The sequence below is a fragment of the Myxine glutinosa genome, chromosome 2 (genome assembly GCF_964187855.1).
Source record: "Myxine glutinosa chromosome 2, kmMyxGlut1.1, whole genome shotgun sequence".
NCBI classification, from domain to species: Eukaryota; Metazoa; Chordata; class Myxini; order Myxiniformes; family Myxinidae; genus Myxine; species Myxine glutinosa.
This window is the reverse complement of record NC_136262.1, coordinates 80,413,719-80,430,956: the sequence shown is the minus strand read 5'-3', so window position 1 is coordinate 80,430,956 and position 17,238 is coordinate 80,413,719. Positions and strand designations below refer to the sequence as shown.

General features: G+C 44.1%; 1 protein-coding gene across 3 annotated transcripts in view; it reads right to left on the bottom strand.

Moving 5' to 3' along the window:
- VIRMA (vir like m6A methyltransferase associated) overlaps window positions 1-17,238 on the bottom strand; it is a 285,574-nt gene that overhangs the window by 38,952 nt on the left and 229,384 nt on the right. For all 3 annotated transcript variants that reach the window (XM_078773440.1, XM_078773442.1, XM_078773441.1), the window contains 2 exons: window positions 6,888-7,029; window positions 6,179-6,328 (listed from right to left, as the gene is read on the bottom strand). In XM_078773440.1, coding sequence (XP_078629566.1) covers window positions 6,179-6,328; window positions 6,888-7,029 — 292 coding nt within the window. The remainder of the gene's footprint in view (window positions 1-6,178; window positions 6,329-6,887; window positions 7,030-17,238) is intronic.

The window sequence follows — 17,238 nt, the reverse complement described above, 5'->3', positions numbered from 1 at the left end:
CACCCCAAATCCACTTTTTTGAAATACCAACTTCTTTCCTGGAAGTCCTTGGTGTCCTTGTGTTTGTACTTCTCCCCCCCCCCCCCCCCCCTTCCCACGCCGCCTCCCCTCAAGCCCTCTCCCTGCCACACATTCCCGATGTCCCTGCTCTCAAATGTTGTGTTTATGTGCTTCCCCTTCTCTCCCCATCTTGTCTACCGCTCCCCTTTTTATATACTTTGTTTGTTTGTTTGATTTGTTTGTGTGATAAATGTTAGGTCTTTCACGAGTGTCGATTATGTATCCAAAGAAAAAAAAACAGCCATGATGTGACTACTTTCACTCACGAGATATTCCACAATCACCCTTTGAGTCAGGTTCACTATGTTAACAAATATAATTTCGTTCAAAATTTTGGTAGATTAGCAAAACGATACATTTTTGGAATATTCAGAGCATGAGGAATCCAAAAATTAATGTTTACATTTGCGTAGACACCTTTGCGAAAATGACACTCAGGACAGTGATGAAGATCGTCAGGTTCACTATGTTAACAAATATAATTTTGTTCAAAATTTTGGGATTAGCAAACTGTACATTTTTGGAATCTTCAGAGCATGGAGAATCTGAAAATCAATGTTGGCATTTGCACAGACACCTGCATGGCCGCCATTTTGGATTTTGAAAATGGCCGCCATAAAATACATATTTTGCGCGATCTCGGCTTCTAGTCGACCTAGAGACTTAATTAAATATGCTAATCCTATGTTTTCTGGGTCAAGGAATCCAATAAAGGCCTCAAGATAGTGCTCAGGATTATAGAAAAGCAACAAACAAAGGTAATTGAAAACCATTGTCTTTATATTTGTGATATAACTGTATTACATAATACATGATATTGCAAGTCCTTTGAAGTTATAGGTTGTTATAGGAAGTTATAGGTAGTATCAGATTGCACTATAAGTCCCATACACAGGATCTACGAGGTCTATACGTTCAGGAATATGCTTTTACAGATCTTCATCACTGTCCTGAGTGTCATTTTCGCAAAGGTGTCTACGCAAATGTAAACATTAATTTTTGGATTCCTCATGCTCTGAATATTCCAAAAATGTATAGTTTTGCTAATCTACCAAAATTTTGAATGAAAAAACATAGTGAACCTGACTATTTGAAGGCTCACTGTGATGAAGTTTTAATCCTTTTATAGCTGATACATAATAGCTGATCTATTAATAATAAATTATCTACAAAAACAACATGTAGATTAACTTTAAAAAAAAATAACTTAGACATTAGGAAGAGGGTGGAGGGAGGAGGTGATTGAGGGGCAGCATTCAATGGAAAGTTTGAGATTGTCAGATACTTCCTAAAAAAGAAAAAAGGATGGGTTGTTTTTGGTTAAAACATCACTATACCCCTCTCTCCCCAATACTTCTAATACTTATTTAATTCCAGTTTAAATCTCCCACCTGTTTTCACTGCCATAACCTTTCCAGGGAGCCATGCATTAACTTCTCTGAGTGAAAGGACCCTGCCTGACCACCATCTTAACCCTCCTCTTCTTTACTCTCAGGCTATGACCCCTGGTCCGATCACTGTCTATTTTGCTGAAGAACTCTTCTGCACTTATTGGCCTCGCCAGAGGAGAGGGTATTGCGATTGAGTCCGTTTGTTACTTGGCAAAAAAATATTTTTGACAAGTATGTTGATCACTCCGGTTTGTGTGTTTGTGTGTCCACTCACTTATACTTGCCTATAGGTCACAATTTTAAACCGATCTTCACGAATCTTCACCAAATGGTGCAGTTCGTGGTCGGAGAAAATTATATTTATTTTTGAGGTCAAAAGGTCAACATAGGCCAAAGGTCAACCACTTTTTTCAAATTTTTAAAATTCTCAATTTTCATCCAATTGACTTGAAATTTGAAAAGTATTTACATGTCGGCTAACTGAATTCAACCACCAACTATTTTTGAGATCAGCATTGGCCAGAAGGTCAACATAGACCAAAGGTCAACAACTATTTCAAATTTCTAAAATCTTCAATTTTCATCCAATTGACTTTGAATTGAGTTGGCTGATATGAAAATCCCATTCAAATTCCACCACCAACTATTTTTGAGATCAATATGGGCCAAAAGGTCAACATCGGCCAAAGTTCAACCACTTTTTTCCGAATTTCTAAAATACTCAATTTTCATCCGATTGCCTTGAAATCTGAATAGGGTTTTCATATCAGGTTGGTGAAACCAACCACCAACTATTTTTGAGGTCAACATAGGCCAAAATTTCTAAAATTGTCAATTTTTATCCGATTAACTTAAACTTTGAAGACCATTTGCATATTAGGTCACTGAATTCTGCCAAAAATTATTTTTGAGGTCAAAAGGATGCTCGACTGAGTGCCATTCTACTTTGTTCTGTTTTGCCAAGTGTTGCTATATGAGTGATTTTTCATCTGTCTGTCTGTCCATACAGAATAAATATGATTTTCTCTGCAACTGTTGGTCCGATTGACAAGAAATTTTCTCACCACAGGTGCACCACCTCCTGTAGAAATTGAAATGATAATTATGACGTCATAGGTCATGTGGTACGGGCGCAGTCTTAGAAAAACTGAAAAACTTTGCACCTCTATATCTCCGTAAGCGCTGCATAGAAAAAAATGACATGGCTCATTGTAAAGAACTCTCCATGTGGAATAACATTTGTTAATGATGACGTCATAATTCGATAACTACAAAACTGAATCTGATTAAGATGAAAATTCTTGAGCGTCATCTATGGATAAATTGGTGGAGGAAAAAAAATGATGACGTTATCAGTCACGTGGTTCTGCCTTTAAGGTGAGGGGAGAGTTTAGGTGGGGGGGGGGGGGGAAATGAGAGGGAGGGGTGAGGTGGGAGTTTTGGAGGGAAGGGGTGAGGGGGGAGTTTAGGAGGCGAGTGTTTAGGAGAGGAGGGGTGAGTATAGAAAGTGGATGATTCATGAAAAACCAACATTTATTACAAACTCGGTTTATTGGGATTTTCAAGTCAGAGATCCGTTTGAAAACGATAGAGGAAGGGTGAGTTTAGAGAATGCAGAAAGGAAGAAATGTAAGGGATTTAATTTTTTTTGAAGTGGAATTAATTGGAGGAAATTGTTTAAATAGGAAGAAAAACAGCGTGTTGAAATAAACCACTGAAAAAAACACTGCAGGAGAAAGTTTAAACATATTTAAATAATATTTAACAAAACCATGAAAAACAATCTGGGAAAAGTTCCTGAAGTGAGGGCATGGATCTGAGAAAGAAGGAGAAAAGGTTGAATGAGAATGGTGGAAACTGGAGTTGGAAAGGTGAGTATCGGCTGGAGATGTAGAAGAAAAAGGAGATAAAGGGGGCGGGGCGCGAGAACAAGTGAAAAAGCTGAATGCCTCAACTCTGTGTTTGCCTCTAAATCTTGTGTCCCAAACCCATCCCTCTCTGTACCCACCATACCCAGTCGTACCCTGCTGCTCCTGGACTCCGTGTCCTTTCCTCCTGACAAGGTGGAAAAGTTTCTGTCAACCCTCGACTCTGATTCTGCAACTGGACCCGACGGCATCAGCCCACGGGTCCTAAAATCCTGCTCTGCTGCTCTATCTCACCCTCTCTCTGTTCTCTTCACCCTCTCTTTTGCTCAAGGTCAACTGCCATCTGCTTGGAAATCAGCCAACATCACCGCTTTGCACAAAAAAGGTGCAAAAACAGATCCTAGCACCTACAGACCAATCAGCCTTCTCCCAATTATCAGCAAAGTCATGGAATCCATCATTGCTTCGGATATGAAATCTTTCCTCTTCTCCAATGGCTTGATCTCTGATCATCAATTTGGTTTCAGACCAGGTCACTCTACTCTGGACATGCTGCTTCTGCTGTCTCAACAATGGATGGAGGTCCTCAATGCCAAACAGGAAATTAGAGCTGTCTCCCTCGACATATCACGTGCCTTCGACACGGTCTGGCACCCCGCTCTGCTCACCAAACTCTCCTCCTTTGGTGTCCATGGAAATCTCCACGCATGGCTGGCGGACTTCCTCTCCAGTCGTCGTCAACGTGTGGCCCTGAATGGGTTTCTCTCATCTCCTCTTCCTGTTCAGGCTGGAGTTCCCCGGGGCAGTGTTCTGGGCCCCGTCCTTTTTCTGGTCTTCATCAATGATCTCTGACTCTCTTGAAAGTCCTCTCTATCTCTTTGCTGATGACTCCACTCTCTGCCGCTCCATTCCTCTTCCCTCGGATCGGCAGTCTGCAGCCTCTTCATTCTCTGGGGACTTGGACAGGGTCACAGACTGGTCAAACGGGTGGAACATGTCTTTCAATCCTGACAAATCTCACACTCTTACTATGTCTCTCCAAAAAGATCGACTGGACAACCCTCCCATCTACTTTCTCAACAATCCTCTCCAAGAAGTTCTGTCGCTCAAGCTTTTGGGTCTCACAATCTGCCATGATCTTTCTTGGGAAAACCACATTTCCAAGCTGGCCTCCAAAGCCAGTCGCCGACTGGGCATCCTCCGTCGTGCGAAGTCCTTCCTCGGCACACCTGAGCTCCTCACCACATACAGGGCTTTCATCCGCAGCTCAATGGAATACTGTTCTCCCCGATGGGCCGGTGCTCCTGCCTCACACCCAGCTCGGCTTCACGCTGTTGAAACCAAAGCTTTCAGAATTATTGGAATCTCCCGCGATGAAGCCATCTCTGAGGGCCTTTCACTCACTCACTCACCGCAGGCTGGTGGGTGGTCTTTCTGTCTTCTACCGACTCCTCTCCGGCCTTGCACCCCCAGCTCTCTCTGTGCTCTGTCCCCCAGATGTTCCTGCAGGTCGCACAAGATCTGCCAGCAACCCTCTGATGGTTAAACTGCCGAAATCTCGGCTCTCTGCTCACCTTCACTCTTTCATTCCTCTTTTCTCCCGCCTCTGGAATGGACTCCCTCGCTCCCTTCGGTCCCACTCCTCCCTCCGGGTCTTTGGAACGGATGTTTTATACCTCTCCCACCGCCCCCTTCCCATGCCCCCCCCCCCAAAGCCCTCGCCCTCTCTCAGATCTCTCGATGTCTCCATGTCTCCATGTCTCTCGGTCCCTGCTCTCAAATGTTGTGTTTGTGTCCTTCCCCCTCTCTCCCCATCTTGTCTACCGCTCCCGATGTTATATGTTTTATGTGTCGGTGTGTCTTTCTGTGTGATTAATGTTCGCTCTTTCACGAGCCTCGATCTTGTATACAAAAAAAAACAAAAAAAAAACAAGCACGTGGTCCACGAGGAGAGAAGGAAATAATAAGCAATTTTTTTGGGTTGGTTTTTTTTTTTTTTTGTATGTAAAACGTTCGACAAAGGGTAAGATATTCGGGGGAGATAGGGGGAGAAAATAAAATCAAAGAAAAAAAACAATACAGCGAAGGAAAGAACTTAAATTCACAAAACATCGACGGGGGGGAGGGAGCCGAGAGCGACAAGGCCGCGAAACTTTGTGGCATCTGCGAATTTAGAAAGCTGACTCTTAAACCCACAATCCAAATCACTGATGTAAATAATAAATAATAATTCTCCTTCCTATTACCAATGCCTGAAATACCTCACCTTCTTACAACCAATCAGACATCCTCCCATTCACAACCACTCTGTTTCCAATCACGAATCCACTTTCCAATCCAGTTAGCCAATCCACAAGTCAAAACACATGCTCCAACAACCTTTGATGTGGTATCTTATCAAATGCCTCCTGAAAGTGAAGCTACACTACATCCACTACACTTCCCTCATCTACTCAAACTTCCTCTTTTTGATCCTTTTTAATGTCCAAGATCAATTCCAAGACAACATACAATTATATTGATGGTAATTTAAAATTGCCTTGTAATTACAACATATCAATTATAATTTTGGAATTTCGTTTCGTATTTGGTTCGCAGTTCCTAACTTGTGTGCAGTTCATCACACCCATGTGTCCTTCTTCCCCTCTGCTTGATCTCATTCTCACTTATACTCTGCCGTTTCCCCCTTTTCTATTTTGTTCGCTTCCATTCTGATCCAAGCTCTTCCATGAGCCTTGGCCATGCATCAAAAAAATAAAAAAATAAAAAATAAACTTAGAGAAATAATATATTTAAGATAAACCATCTTTGTTTCCTTGTGAAAAAAGCAAATAACGAGGGTAGAGGACAGTAACTCACTCCAAGGAGCTTTTCCAAGACGACTACAGGATGCTCTCTCTCTGTAGTATCTTGCTGTAGCAACTGTTGAACTTCCAAAGCAACATGAGGAAGTGGCTTATTCAATGACACTCCATCAGAATCGTTCTCACATTCTTCCCCTGTTCTGATCTTTAAAAAAGCACACATTTTGAATTAAAGATAAGTACTAAAGACAATAAACACGACAATCGAGAGTTTACAAAACTTTCCAAGGCTGAAATGGAAAGGAAATGAGAAATACTCGACTTTGTCTGTTCCGGTGCTAAACTGTCACTAGACAATTCGAATGATTGGTGTTTAGCAAGTGAAAGTTGCCATTGGTATGCTAACTGACGTGGGAAGCAAAATGAGGCCGATCGTACCTACGTCCATCCTTAGTTATAGCAAGAGAGCTCCGGCGAAAGGCAACGCCCGTGATGTTAGCCCGTGATGTTAGCTTTACGTTGCTTCTCACGGTCGTTAGCACACCTTTGGAAACTTCCATATTTGAATCTATCGTTTGGCAACCACCGGATCATTGAAAGTTTGCATAAAGAGCACGATATGCTGCTTCCAATTCTTGAAAATTGGCTTTTGCAATGACGTTCCACCTTTTATTTAACCAATTGTGTCAATATAAACAACAACAGCAGAAGCAAAGAAGATGGAATACTTGGAGATAAAAGAGATGTAAAAGATGACGGCTTACGAGATTTTCTCCCACAAGCTGTCGAATAAGATCCAAGAATGCCTGGAGGGCAATGAAACCAGACTCGCCATTATCTCTCCCAGTCCCACCGGAAAGGCGGCTGAGGTAGCTGTGCAGCACCTTAGGATGTCTCTTCAGGGCCCTGTGTCACACAAAGGCAACACGAGCACACCAGTCATGCAAGTGATACCGGCACAAGCGTATTCACCAAGATAAAAGGTTCAAATAAACGCTTTTCTCATCAACATGTCAAAAGTAGTTGGTCGGTCCATTGTTCCTCAATGACACCGTCACCAACAGGGTCTTCCTTTAAAGGTGACGATGTTTTTTTATTTTGCATGTATGGCGAACATTTCACTTGTCTGGGTTGTTTCTCACAGACAAACCAGTGATGACATTGCAGTATTTTAACACCTTTTGTCCATCAATGATCGAGCGCTTTGCTTGCGGTCTAGTTCAAAACTTAAATGTTATCAGGTCACGGCTTTGCATTCCGTGCTTGAGTGGGTTTGAGGAATCCACGTCCTCGAGGAGGTTTTCAGCCCATCCCTTTTCCATGTATCAGTGCTTCTGGCAATTGTTCACCACAAATCCCCCTTCTCCCTCCCCTATTGCCAGCCTCACTCCCAAACCCTTACCTGAGGATCTGTGGTAGCCAACGTGCAACTCCTACACTATATCACACTTCAGGGTGGAATTTTCATTTTGGAGGGTTGCCGGTATGGAAATTAATTTGGAGTGATGGTCCATCCTGAGTACCCCACACCACCACATCACAATGATCATCCCATATCCATGCAGATCATCACACTGCTCACCTCGTGGAACTTGCTGGTCCTCATTTTGTAGCAATGAGAGGGTGAGGTTTGAGAGGGTGAGGTTTGAGGATTGGGGTGAGGGTGAGGTTTGGTTTTGTGAGGGTGAGGGTGAGAGGGTGAGGTTTGGTTTCAGACCAGGTCACTCTACTCTGGACATGCTGCTTCTGCTGTCTCAACAATGGATGGAGGTCCTCAATGCCAAACAGGAAATCAGAGCTGTCTCCCTTGACATATCACGTGCCTTCGATACGGTCTGGCACCCAGCTCTGCTCACCAAACTCTCCTCCTATGGTATCCATGGAAATCTCCATGCATGGCTTGCGGACTTCCTCTCTGGTCGTAGTCAACGTGTGGCCCTGAATGGATTTCTCTCATCTCCCCTTCCTGTTCAGGCTGGAGTTCCCCAAGGCAGTGTTCTGGGCCCTGTGCTTTTTCTGGTCTTTATCAATGATCTCTCCGACTCTCTGGAAAATCCTCTATCTCTTTGCTGATGACTCCACTCTCTGCCGGTCCATTCCTCTTCCCTCAGATCGGCAGTCTGCAGCCTCCTCACTCTCTGAAGACTTGGACAAAATCACAGACTGGGCAAACAAGTGAAACATGTCTTTCAATCCTGACAAATCTCACACTCTTACGACGTCTCTCCGAAAAGATCGACTGGACAACCCTCCCATCTACTTTCTCAACAATCCTCTCCAAGAAGTTCTGTCGCTCAAGCTTTTGGGTCTCACCATCTGCCATGATCTTTCTTGGGAAAACCACATTTCCAAGCTGGCCTCCAAAGCCAGTCACCGACTGGGCATCCTCCGTCGTGCGAAGTCCTTCCTCGGCACACCTGAGCTCCTCACCACATACAAGGCTTTCATCCGCAGCTCAATGGAATACTGTTCTCCCCTATGGGCCGGTGCTCCTGCCTCACACCTAGCTCGGCTTCACGCTGTTGAAACCAAAGCTTTCAGAATTATTGGAATCTCCCGCGATGAAGCTAACTCTGAGGGCCTTTCACTCACTCACCGCCGGCAGGTAGGTGGTCTTTCTGTCTTCCACCGTCTCCTCTCCGGCCTTGCACCCCCAGTTCTCTCTGTGCTCTGTCCCCCAAATATTCCTACAGGTCGCACAAGATCTGCCAGCAACCCTCTGATGGTTAAACTGCCGAAATCTCGGCTCTCTGCTCACCTTCACTCTTTCATTCCTCTTTTCTCCCGCCTCTGGAACAAACTCCCTCACTCTCTTCAATCCCACTCCTCCCTCCAGGTCTTTAAAACAGCCGTTCACCACCATCTCTTATCTTCCCCCATACAAAACCTTGATCTTTTATACCTCCGCTAATTCACCCCAGATCCACCTTGTATGAAATTCCAACTTCTTTCCTGGAAGTCCTGGCAGTGTCCATATGTTTTATACCTCTCCCACCCCCCCCCCCTTCCCATGCCACCCCCCCCCCCCCCCCCAAAGCCCTCTCCCTCTCGCAGTTCTCTCGATGTCTCCATGTCTCTCGGTCCTTGCTCTCAAATGTTGTGTTTGTGTTCTTACCCCTCTCTCCCCATCTTGTCTACCGCTCCCGATGTTATATGTTTTATGTGTGGGTTTGTCTTTCTGTGTGATTAATGTTCGCTCTTTCACGAGCCTCGATCTTGTATACAAAAAAACAAACAAAAAAAAAGTTCCCAGTTTTCTTCCAATCGTTTCCTCCTTCACCCACTGTTGTTTGCAAATGCTTTGTGGTTACTATTTTAAATCCGGCACATTCAGTAAATGTTTCCTCGCCCTTGCCCCCTCCCTCCAAATTTTGACCCATGTGACCCCGAGTCTCCACCTCCTGGGGCATGAAGCAGGTGCCAAATAAAAAAAAAACATCGTTACGTATTTAATGCTTCCCCCAATGCTGATTGCATATACAAAGTTTCATTTTAAAATGTTTAGTAACGTGCCGGTGATTGCATTTTTTGGTATTTGACCTTTTGACCTCACCCAGGATGCGGGGGCAAAAGTAATATTGCTCTTGCATCTTCATGTGATGATGCTTGCTTGTGGTGATCATAACTAAAAGTTTGGTAAATTTCTGCACAACCGTTTAGGAGGAGCTAGGGTGATGAGGCAGATGGATGTAGCCAATTACAATACCTCACTATCCTCTCCCCCCTTCGTTTTTTTTCAAAAAGTGTGGGAATAATGGCAGTAATTATTGCACATACTGCACAATAAAACCTGTGTATTAAAAGAGTTTAATAATGAATACTTCAATGGGGAGGGCTAAAGTGTAAAGGCTAAATGGACGGAGATGGACTTCGAAATGAAATATTATTTTCAAAAATGCACAAGTATATGGACAGACTGAGTTTGCAAGCTTTAGTTTGTTTCTCATGACCTTTTCTGCTGTACAGATGCTGCCTTCAGGCACACATTACTGATGAACAAAACATTTACAGATCAGAAAACTGAGTGGTTTCTACCACTGTATCCTGATGGGAGTATGAAACTTAACATTAAACATCTGCAGATAGATGGGAAATTAGATGGGAAATTAAACATCTGCAGATTAAATTCGATCGAATAATGAATCTCACATTTGGACGTCTTATTTTTTGAAGCATTTAATCTTCCCCCGTCTCTCTCTCGTTCTGAAAGGCCCGCGCCCCATCTTAGTGGTAGTGTCGCTGTGAATGTCAAGAACTTCATTCCTAACTGTCCATTATTTGTGCCAACTCCTCACCCTCTGGAATACCAATGGCTACAAACACATTCCTCTCCAAAAACACCAAAATATGCGTGGTGTACTGTCCGCCTAATAATGACTCCTCCATGTTCACCTCTTTCTGCTGACAAAGATCAACGCGTAAACCAGCTGTCCTAATGCACTCATCTTTCGTGAGTTTTTTTTTTTTTTGGATACAAAATCGAGGCTCGTGTAAGAGATAACATTAATCACAAAAAAAAAAAACCGGACACTCAAAACATACAATAAAGGGAACGGGAGACAAGATGGGGAGAGAGAGGGAAGCACACAAGTACAACAGTAGAGAACAGGGACATCGGAAGATCTTCGGGAGCAAGAGGGGAGGAGGCATGGGAGGGGGCTGTTGCGGGGGGGGGGGGGGTTGGAGAGGTATAAAACACGTGGACACTGCTAGGACTTCCAGGAAAGAAGTTGATATTTCGAAAAAGTGGATCTGGGGTGAATTAACGGAGGTATAAAAGATCAAGGTTTTGTATGGGGGAAAATAAGAGATGGTGGTGAACGGCTGTTTTAAAGACCTGGAGGGAGGAGTGGGATTGAAGAGAGTGAGGGAGTTTGTTCCAGAGGCGGGAGTACAGAAGAATGAACAGAATGAACAGAGTACAGAATGAAGGAGTGAAGGTGAGCAGAGAGTCTTGATTTTGGCAATTTCACCAAAGGAGGGTTGCTGGCAGATCTTGTGCAACCTGCAGGAACATTTGGGGGACAGAGCACAGATAGAGCTGGGGGGAGCAAGGCCGGATAGGAGTCGGTTGAAGACAGAAAGACCATCAACCTGCCTGGGGTGAGTAAGTGAAAGGCCCTCGGAGTTGGCTTCATCGCGGGAGATTCTAATGATTCTGAAAGCCTTGGTTTCAACAGAGTGAAGCCGAGCTGGGTGTGAGGCAGGAGCACCAGCCCAGAGGGGAGAACAGTATTTCATTGAGCTGCGGATGAAAGCCTTGTATGTGGTGAGGAGCTCAGGTGTGCCAAGGAAGGACTTCGCATGACGGAGGATGCCCAGTCGGCGACTGGCTTTGGAGGCCAGATTGGAAATGTGGTTTTCCAAGGAAAGATCATGGCAGATAGTGAGACCCAAAATCTTGAGTGACAGAACTTCTTGGAGAGGATTGTTGAGAAAGTAGATGGGAGGGTTGTCCTGTCGGTCTTTTCGGAGAGACATAGTAAGAGTGTGAGATTTGTCAGGATTGAAAGACATGTTCCACTTGTTTGACCAAGTTGTAACATCACCATGCCAGTTATCTTGGAATGGGCTCTACATAAAATAGCTATGGCATTACTACAAAGGCCCTTTCAAATTCAATTGGTCTGATGCATTATGTGAGCTTCTCAACCTATACTTCTGGTACAGTCTCCCTTCTGCACCTGGTCATGTGTATTTCCAACAACCTCAAATCGTTTCTCTGCCTCCCTTGGCTCCTCTATATCATAGGCCAACTGACAGGAACTGCAATGTGCGCTCTCACATAAAGATTTGGCTTCAGTCTCTGATGCATGCAATATCGATTCTGCCTGGGAATATTCTCACAAAGGCCTTTTCTTTCTCCTTTTTTCTTGGACAAGGTCAGAGACGGGGGTATATTAAAATGAGCTCCATTTGACAGACCGATCATCCGTCCATGTACTTTTGTGTACGCGATATTAAAACAAAACGTTTGTGGGGGATACCCCATAGAGGTGTTCGTAATTCACTGTCACGGGACCAATGGGGCTATTGACGGTATGGGCGTGGCGTGTGCTCGGTTGTTGGAGCCACACCCCTTTAAGAGGATCGGGGATATACAGACTTGGCATTTAATATGGAATTTTTTTTTTGTGGGGATGAACTTACTTTTCAAGATGTCTTAGAACCAAAAGTTCATTGCAATTATGTTGAAATTATTCGAGATTTTGTAAATGTGACCTTTATAAGAAACAAAAACCACATTTGACATTTCGAAACAAATAAATTGATCCTTGAAAGTGATGTAAACTGATATCGAACTCAAAAATTCAAACAATGAAAAGCGCATCTGTCGTTCCTCTTCCTGGCATAAATCCAAACTGCATTTCGTCGATCTTCACTTTCTTCCTTATCCTCCTCTCCAACACCCTTTCCAAAACCTTCATTCCATGCTCCAATACCTTTATCGCTCGGTACGAGCCACACTCCAGAGGGTCACCTTTCCCCTTGTATAGAGGGACGAGGGTACTCAGTTCCCAATCCACTGGAATGCGGCCTTCTTTCGCCACCAGATTACAGATCTCTGTCATTCTCTTCACACCCCAACTTCCTGCTGCCTTCAACATATCTCCCACAACTCCCGTCGGCCCTCCCGCTTTTCCACTCTTCATTGCTTTTATCGCTTCCTCAACTTCCTTCTCAGTTATCTTCTCTGCCGGTCCTAAAACTGGGTTACATCACTACTTGTTTACAAGGAGAGATGCAGAAAATAGGGCAAGATGGAGAAGATTGTCATGGGGACCGCAAGGCTAACCCCCGCTCTAGCAGAGAAAATGGCCATGTTGTTGTTGTTGTTGTTGCCCGCAACTCCTACACGTTGTGCATGTTGAAAATGCATGTTGTTGTTGTTGCCCGCAACTCCTACACGTTTAACATTTAACTTCCATATTGCAGATATTAATTCCTCATGACATTGTCTCAACCTGATTATATCACAGCTGCAATTCGCTAAATTATTTAGGTAGTTGGTTGTAGACAGCAATCGCCCAGGGTGGTCCTACCGTTCTGACTTAGGAGCATTAATGTGATGCCCAAAACCATCTTACACACATTCCAAGTATCCATCGTTCCAAGTATTTCTTTGAAAAATCAGAATTATTCACAGGCTGAGGTCTTTCTTTGTCTATAGTTCAATATAGTACTGCTCTGCCCGTATGAGCTGGTGGCATCACATCATATACTACATGACCAAAAGTATGCGGACACCCCTTCTAATTAGTGGCTTGGGCTGTTTCAGCCACACCTATTTCTGACAGGTATATATAATCAAGCACACAGCCATGCAATCTCCATAGACAAACATGGCAGTAGAATGGGCCATACTGAAGAGCTCAGTGACTTTCAACGTGGCACTGTCATAGGATGCCACCTTTCCAACAAGTCAGTTCGTCAAATTTCTGCCCAGGTCAACTGTAATAGCTGTTATTGTGAAGTGGAAACGTCTCGGAGCAACAGGTCAGCCACGAAGTGGTAGGCCATACAAGCTCACAGAACGGGACCGCCGAGTGCTGAAGCATGTAAAAATCGTCTGTCCTCGGTTGCAACACTCACTACCGAGTTCCAAACTGCCTCTGGTAGCAACGTCAGCACAACAACTGTTCGTCAGGAGCTTCATGAAATGGGTTCCCATGGCCGAGCAGCCGCACACAAGCCTAAGATCACCATGTGCAATGCCAAGCATCAGCTGGAGTGGTGTAAAGCTCGCCGCCATTGGACTCTGGAGCAGTGGAAATGCGTTCTTTGGAGTGATGAATCACGCTTCACCATCTGGCAGTCCGACGCACAGATCTAGGTTTGGCGGATGCCAGAACGCTTCCTGCCCGAATGCATAGTGCCAACTGTAAAGTTTAGTGGAGAAAGAATAATGGTCCGGGGGTGTTTTTCATGGTCCGGGCTCGGCCACTTAGTTCCAGTGAAGGGAAATCTTAACGCCACAGCATACAATGACATTCTAGACGATTGTGTGCTTCCAATGTTGTGGCAACAGTTTGGGGAAGGCCCTTTCCTGTTTCAGCATGACAATGGCCCCAAGAAGAAAATGGTTGCATTAAGCGAGGTCCATACAAAAATGGTTTGGCGAGATCGGTGTGGAAGAACATGACTGGCCTGCAGAGAGCCCTGACCTCAACCCAATCGAACACCTTTGGGATCAATTGGAACACTGAATGCGAGCCAGGCCTAATCACCCAACATCAGTGCCCAACTTCACTAATGCTATTGTGGCTGAATGGAAGTAAATCCCCACAGCAATGTTCCAACATCCAGTGGAAAGCCTTCCTAGAAGAGTGGAGGCTGTTATAGCAGCAAATAGGTGGGGGACCAACTCCATATTATGCCCAAATTTTTGGAATGAGATGTTTGGGCGTCCACAAACTTTTGGTCATGTAGTGTACCTGTCTGTACTAGATTCTGTGGCATACAAACATCTGAACATCATTGGCATCTCCTGTGATGAGGCAGAAGCAAAAGGCCTGTTGGCCTCACATTGCAGACCGGTTGGTAAGACTCATTTTTTTCCCACCCACCTCTGCTGCAGGCAGATTCCTCTGCTGTCTTCATCCTCAGACTCTCCCCAGCTCCTCCCTCTTGATTAAACTCAAAATATCCAGGGACATTGCTGTTTAACCTTCTCTCCTATTCGTGGAACCACATTCCTGTAGCTGTTCAATCATACCTTTCTTTCCAGGACTTAAAGTAAAGTTGGCAGCACACCACCATCTGCCATCCTAAATACCAACCCGCTATCATCTTCTTTTTTTTACCCCACATTGACACTCCACCCCCGCACAACCCATTCCACTCCTTGCAAGCCACTGTATCTCCTCCCCTGTTCTCCCTCTTTTTCCTGTTCAATCACTCCCTTTCTTCTTGCATCCGCCTGTTGCCTCACTGTCCTATGTCACCTAGCTTTTGGAGACAGATGTACTTATCTATGCAGTATTTTTAAAGCACCGATTGTTTTTTTAGCTGTTGTACATGCACTGCGAATGTGGTATGCATTTGGTGGTTCAGCATGTTTCCTTGTAGTATTGCAATAGCAACATACCGCACCCACAGCGTCAAAGTTATTACAGGACTTTCCTAGCGATAAAAAAAAAACTTCAAGCTGGAATTCAGGCTCCAATGTAAGTGTCCCTGTGAAATATTTTCTCTTTAACAACCGATATGAGTTGATAAAACAACGAGAAAAGTTGAATCCACATTCCTTTCGTTTTACAAATCGATTGGGCTGTGAACAACAGCACGTACATAAGTGTCGAACTTTTCGTGATTCCTTGTAAATGTATTTCCTGTCACATATTGGGCACGTCTGGAAAATGTGAAACGATCAGAACAAGCATTCTCTTTGTTGTTAATACAACCACGCATGCATGTTCGGGTTGTTTACCATTGATATGCTCAAGATGAGCATACATGATCTATGTGGAGCAATGAGCGCTGAGCTAAGAATCTTTCTGAGCCTTGGGTATAAAGTGACGGGGGTGAGACCAGGTAGCATCAGACCTAGCACCTTTGCTTTTGATTCCAATCTACTTTTCACGACATTAATCCAGTTGGAAGTGAACTTTATATCAGTATTTGCATGCAAGGATGATCCATCGGATAGATTTATCCTATACTCTTCCTACTAGTGGTTTTGATTTTTGTGAAGTTATAAAGCGATTACATTTGTTATAATATGATTTTCATGAAGTTATAGATGAACAAACTGCTCAGATCTCCTTTGAAGACCAGCATAGCATGAAGTACACCAGTATTAACATAATGAGTAGTATTGGGTCAAAATAATGTAGCGGGGGTAGTGTGCCTCAATATGTAACAACACCAACAACAACAATAACAATAGTCCAACCAACTACAGTCCTAAAATAAATAAATAAATAAAAAGCCTGCAGGATTGTGCAAGTCCTCACACTTAAAACCACACACCTGTCACCTTTTCAAGGCAGTTCCCACACAAAACTCCCCGAGGTGACATCGCAGTCAAACTGGATTAACAAATTGCTCTTTCACGATGCTAAGGTGGGGAAGGTTGTCGCTGCTCATTTCGGAATCACAAACATGAACCAAGTCTCAAAAGGTTGATAATGTCAACAAAAGCATGTATTGTATTTTTGTTAGCAACTCATGAAAGGTTCCACCTGTCTTCTCAATTTCTGTAAAAATTGCATTCAAGTTATCCAAAACATTGCGACAGAAAACACAATCGGGGGGCATCCCCATTTTTCAGAGGGTTGATCTAATGATGTTAAATGCTGTTCATAAAGGAAATAAATCCTTCTATCCTATTGTAGGGGCATGAATTAAATGAATGAATGATCGTTTTAAGGCCATTTTTCCCCGCTAGAGCAGGGGTTAGCCTTGCGGGCCCCGTGACAATCATGGTTCCCTGTTTGAGGCAATGTTTTTATGGCGGGTGCCCTTCCTGACGCCAACCCTTGGTCATGCTCTTACGATGCGCAGGGATACACTGTGCCTATTCTGAATCGGGGTACACACCGTGATCATTCATCCCAGCAAGCTGGTACTCAATTTGCCGACCACGGAAGGATGACAGGCTGAGTCAACCCCCCTGGCGTTAATTCAGCGATCGACCAGGATTCGAACCCAGGATCCGAGGATCCCAAGCCGGCACCCGAACCGCTAAGCCAACGCCAGGCTCATCCTATTGTAGGGGCATAACTACCACAATCCAAAAAACAGGAGCCAATCAAATCAGGATGGTCACACCTATGTGCCATGCATCGGTCCGACATGATGTGACATGGCCACCAACGTGGGAGTCGCAACTTTGTCAAACTGAAAGTAATCTTCATAGTCAATAGGTGGCACTCTTTGTTGAAGTATGTTGTTGAAAATTTGTTGCACTTTCATGCTGACCTCGAAAGTTTCACCAGGTACACAAACAGGTTGACAAAGCACCAGTGGCATAAATAAACAACACTATCATTTAAAAGTGCACTCACCATTATTTTTTATTTACCTCCGTTAAACCTCCCAAAGCCCATCTATTTATAAGTTTCAGGTTTTTCCATCCTAACAGTTTGCGGCTGCATCCATCTTGTTCTCCCC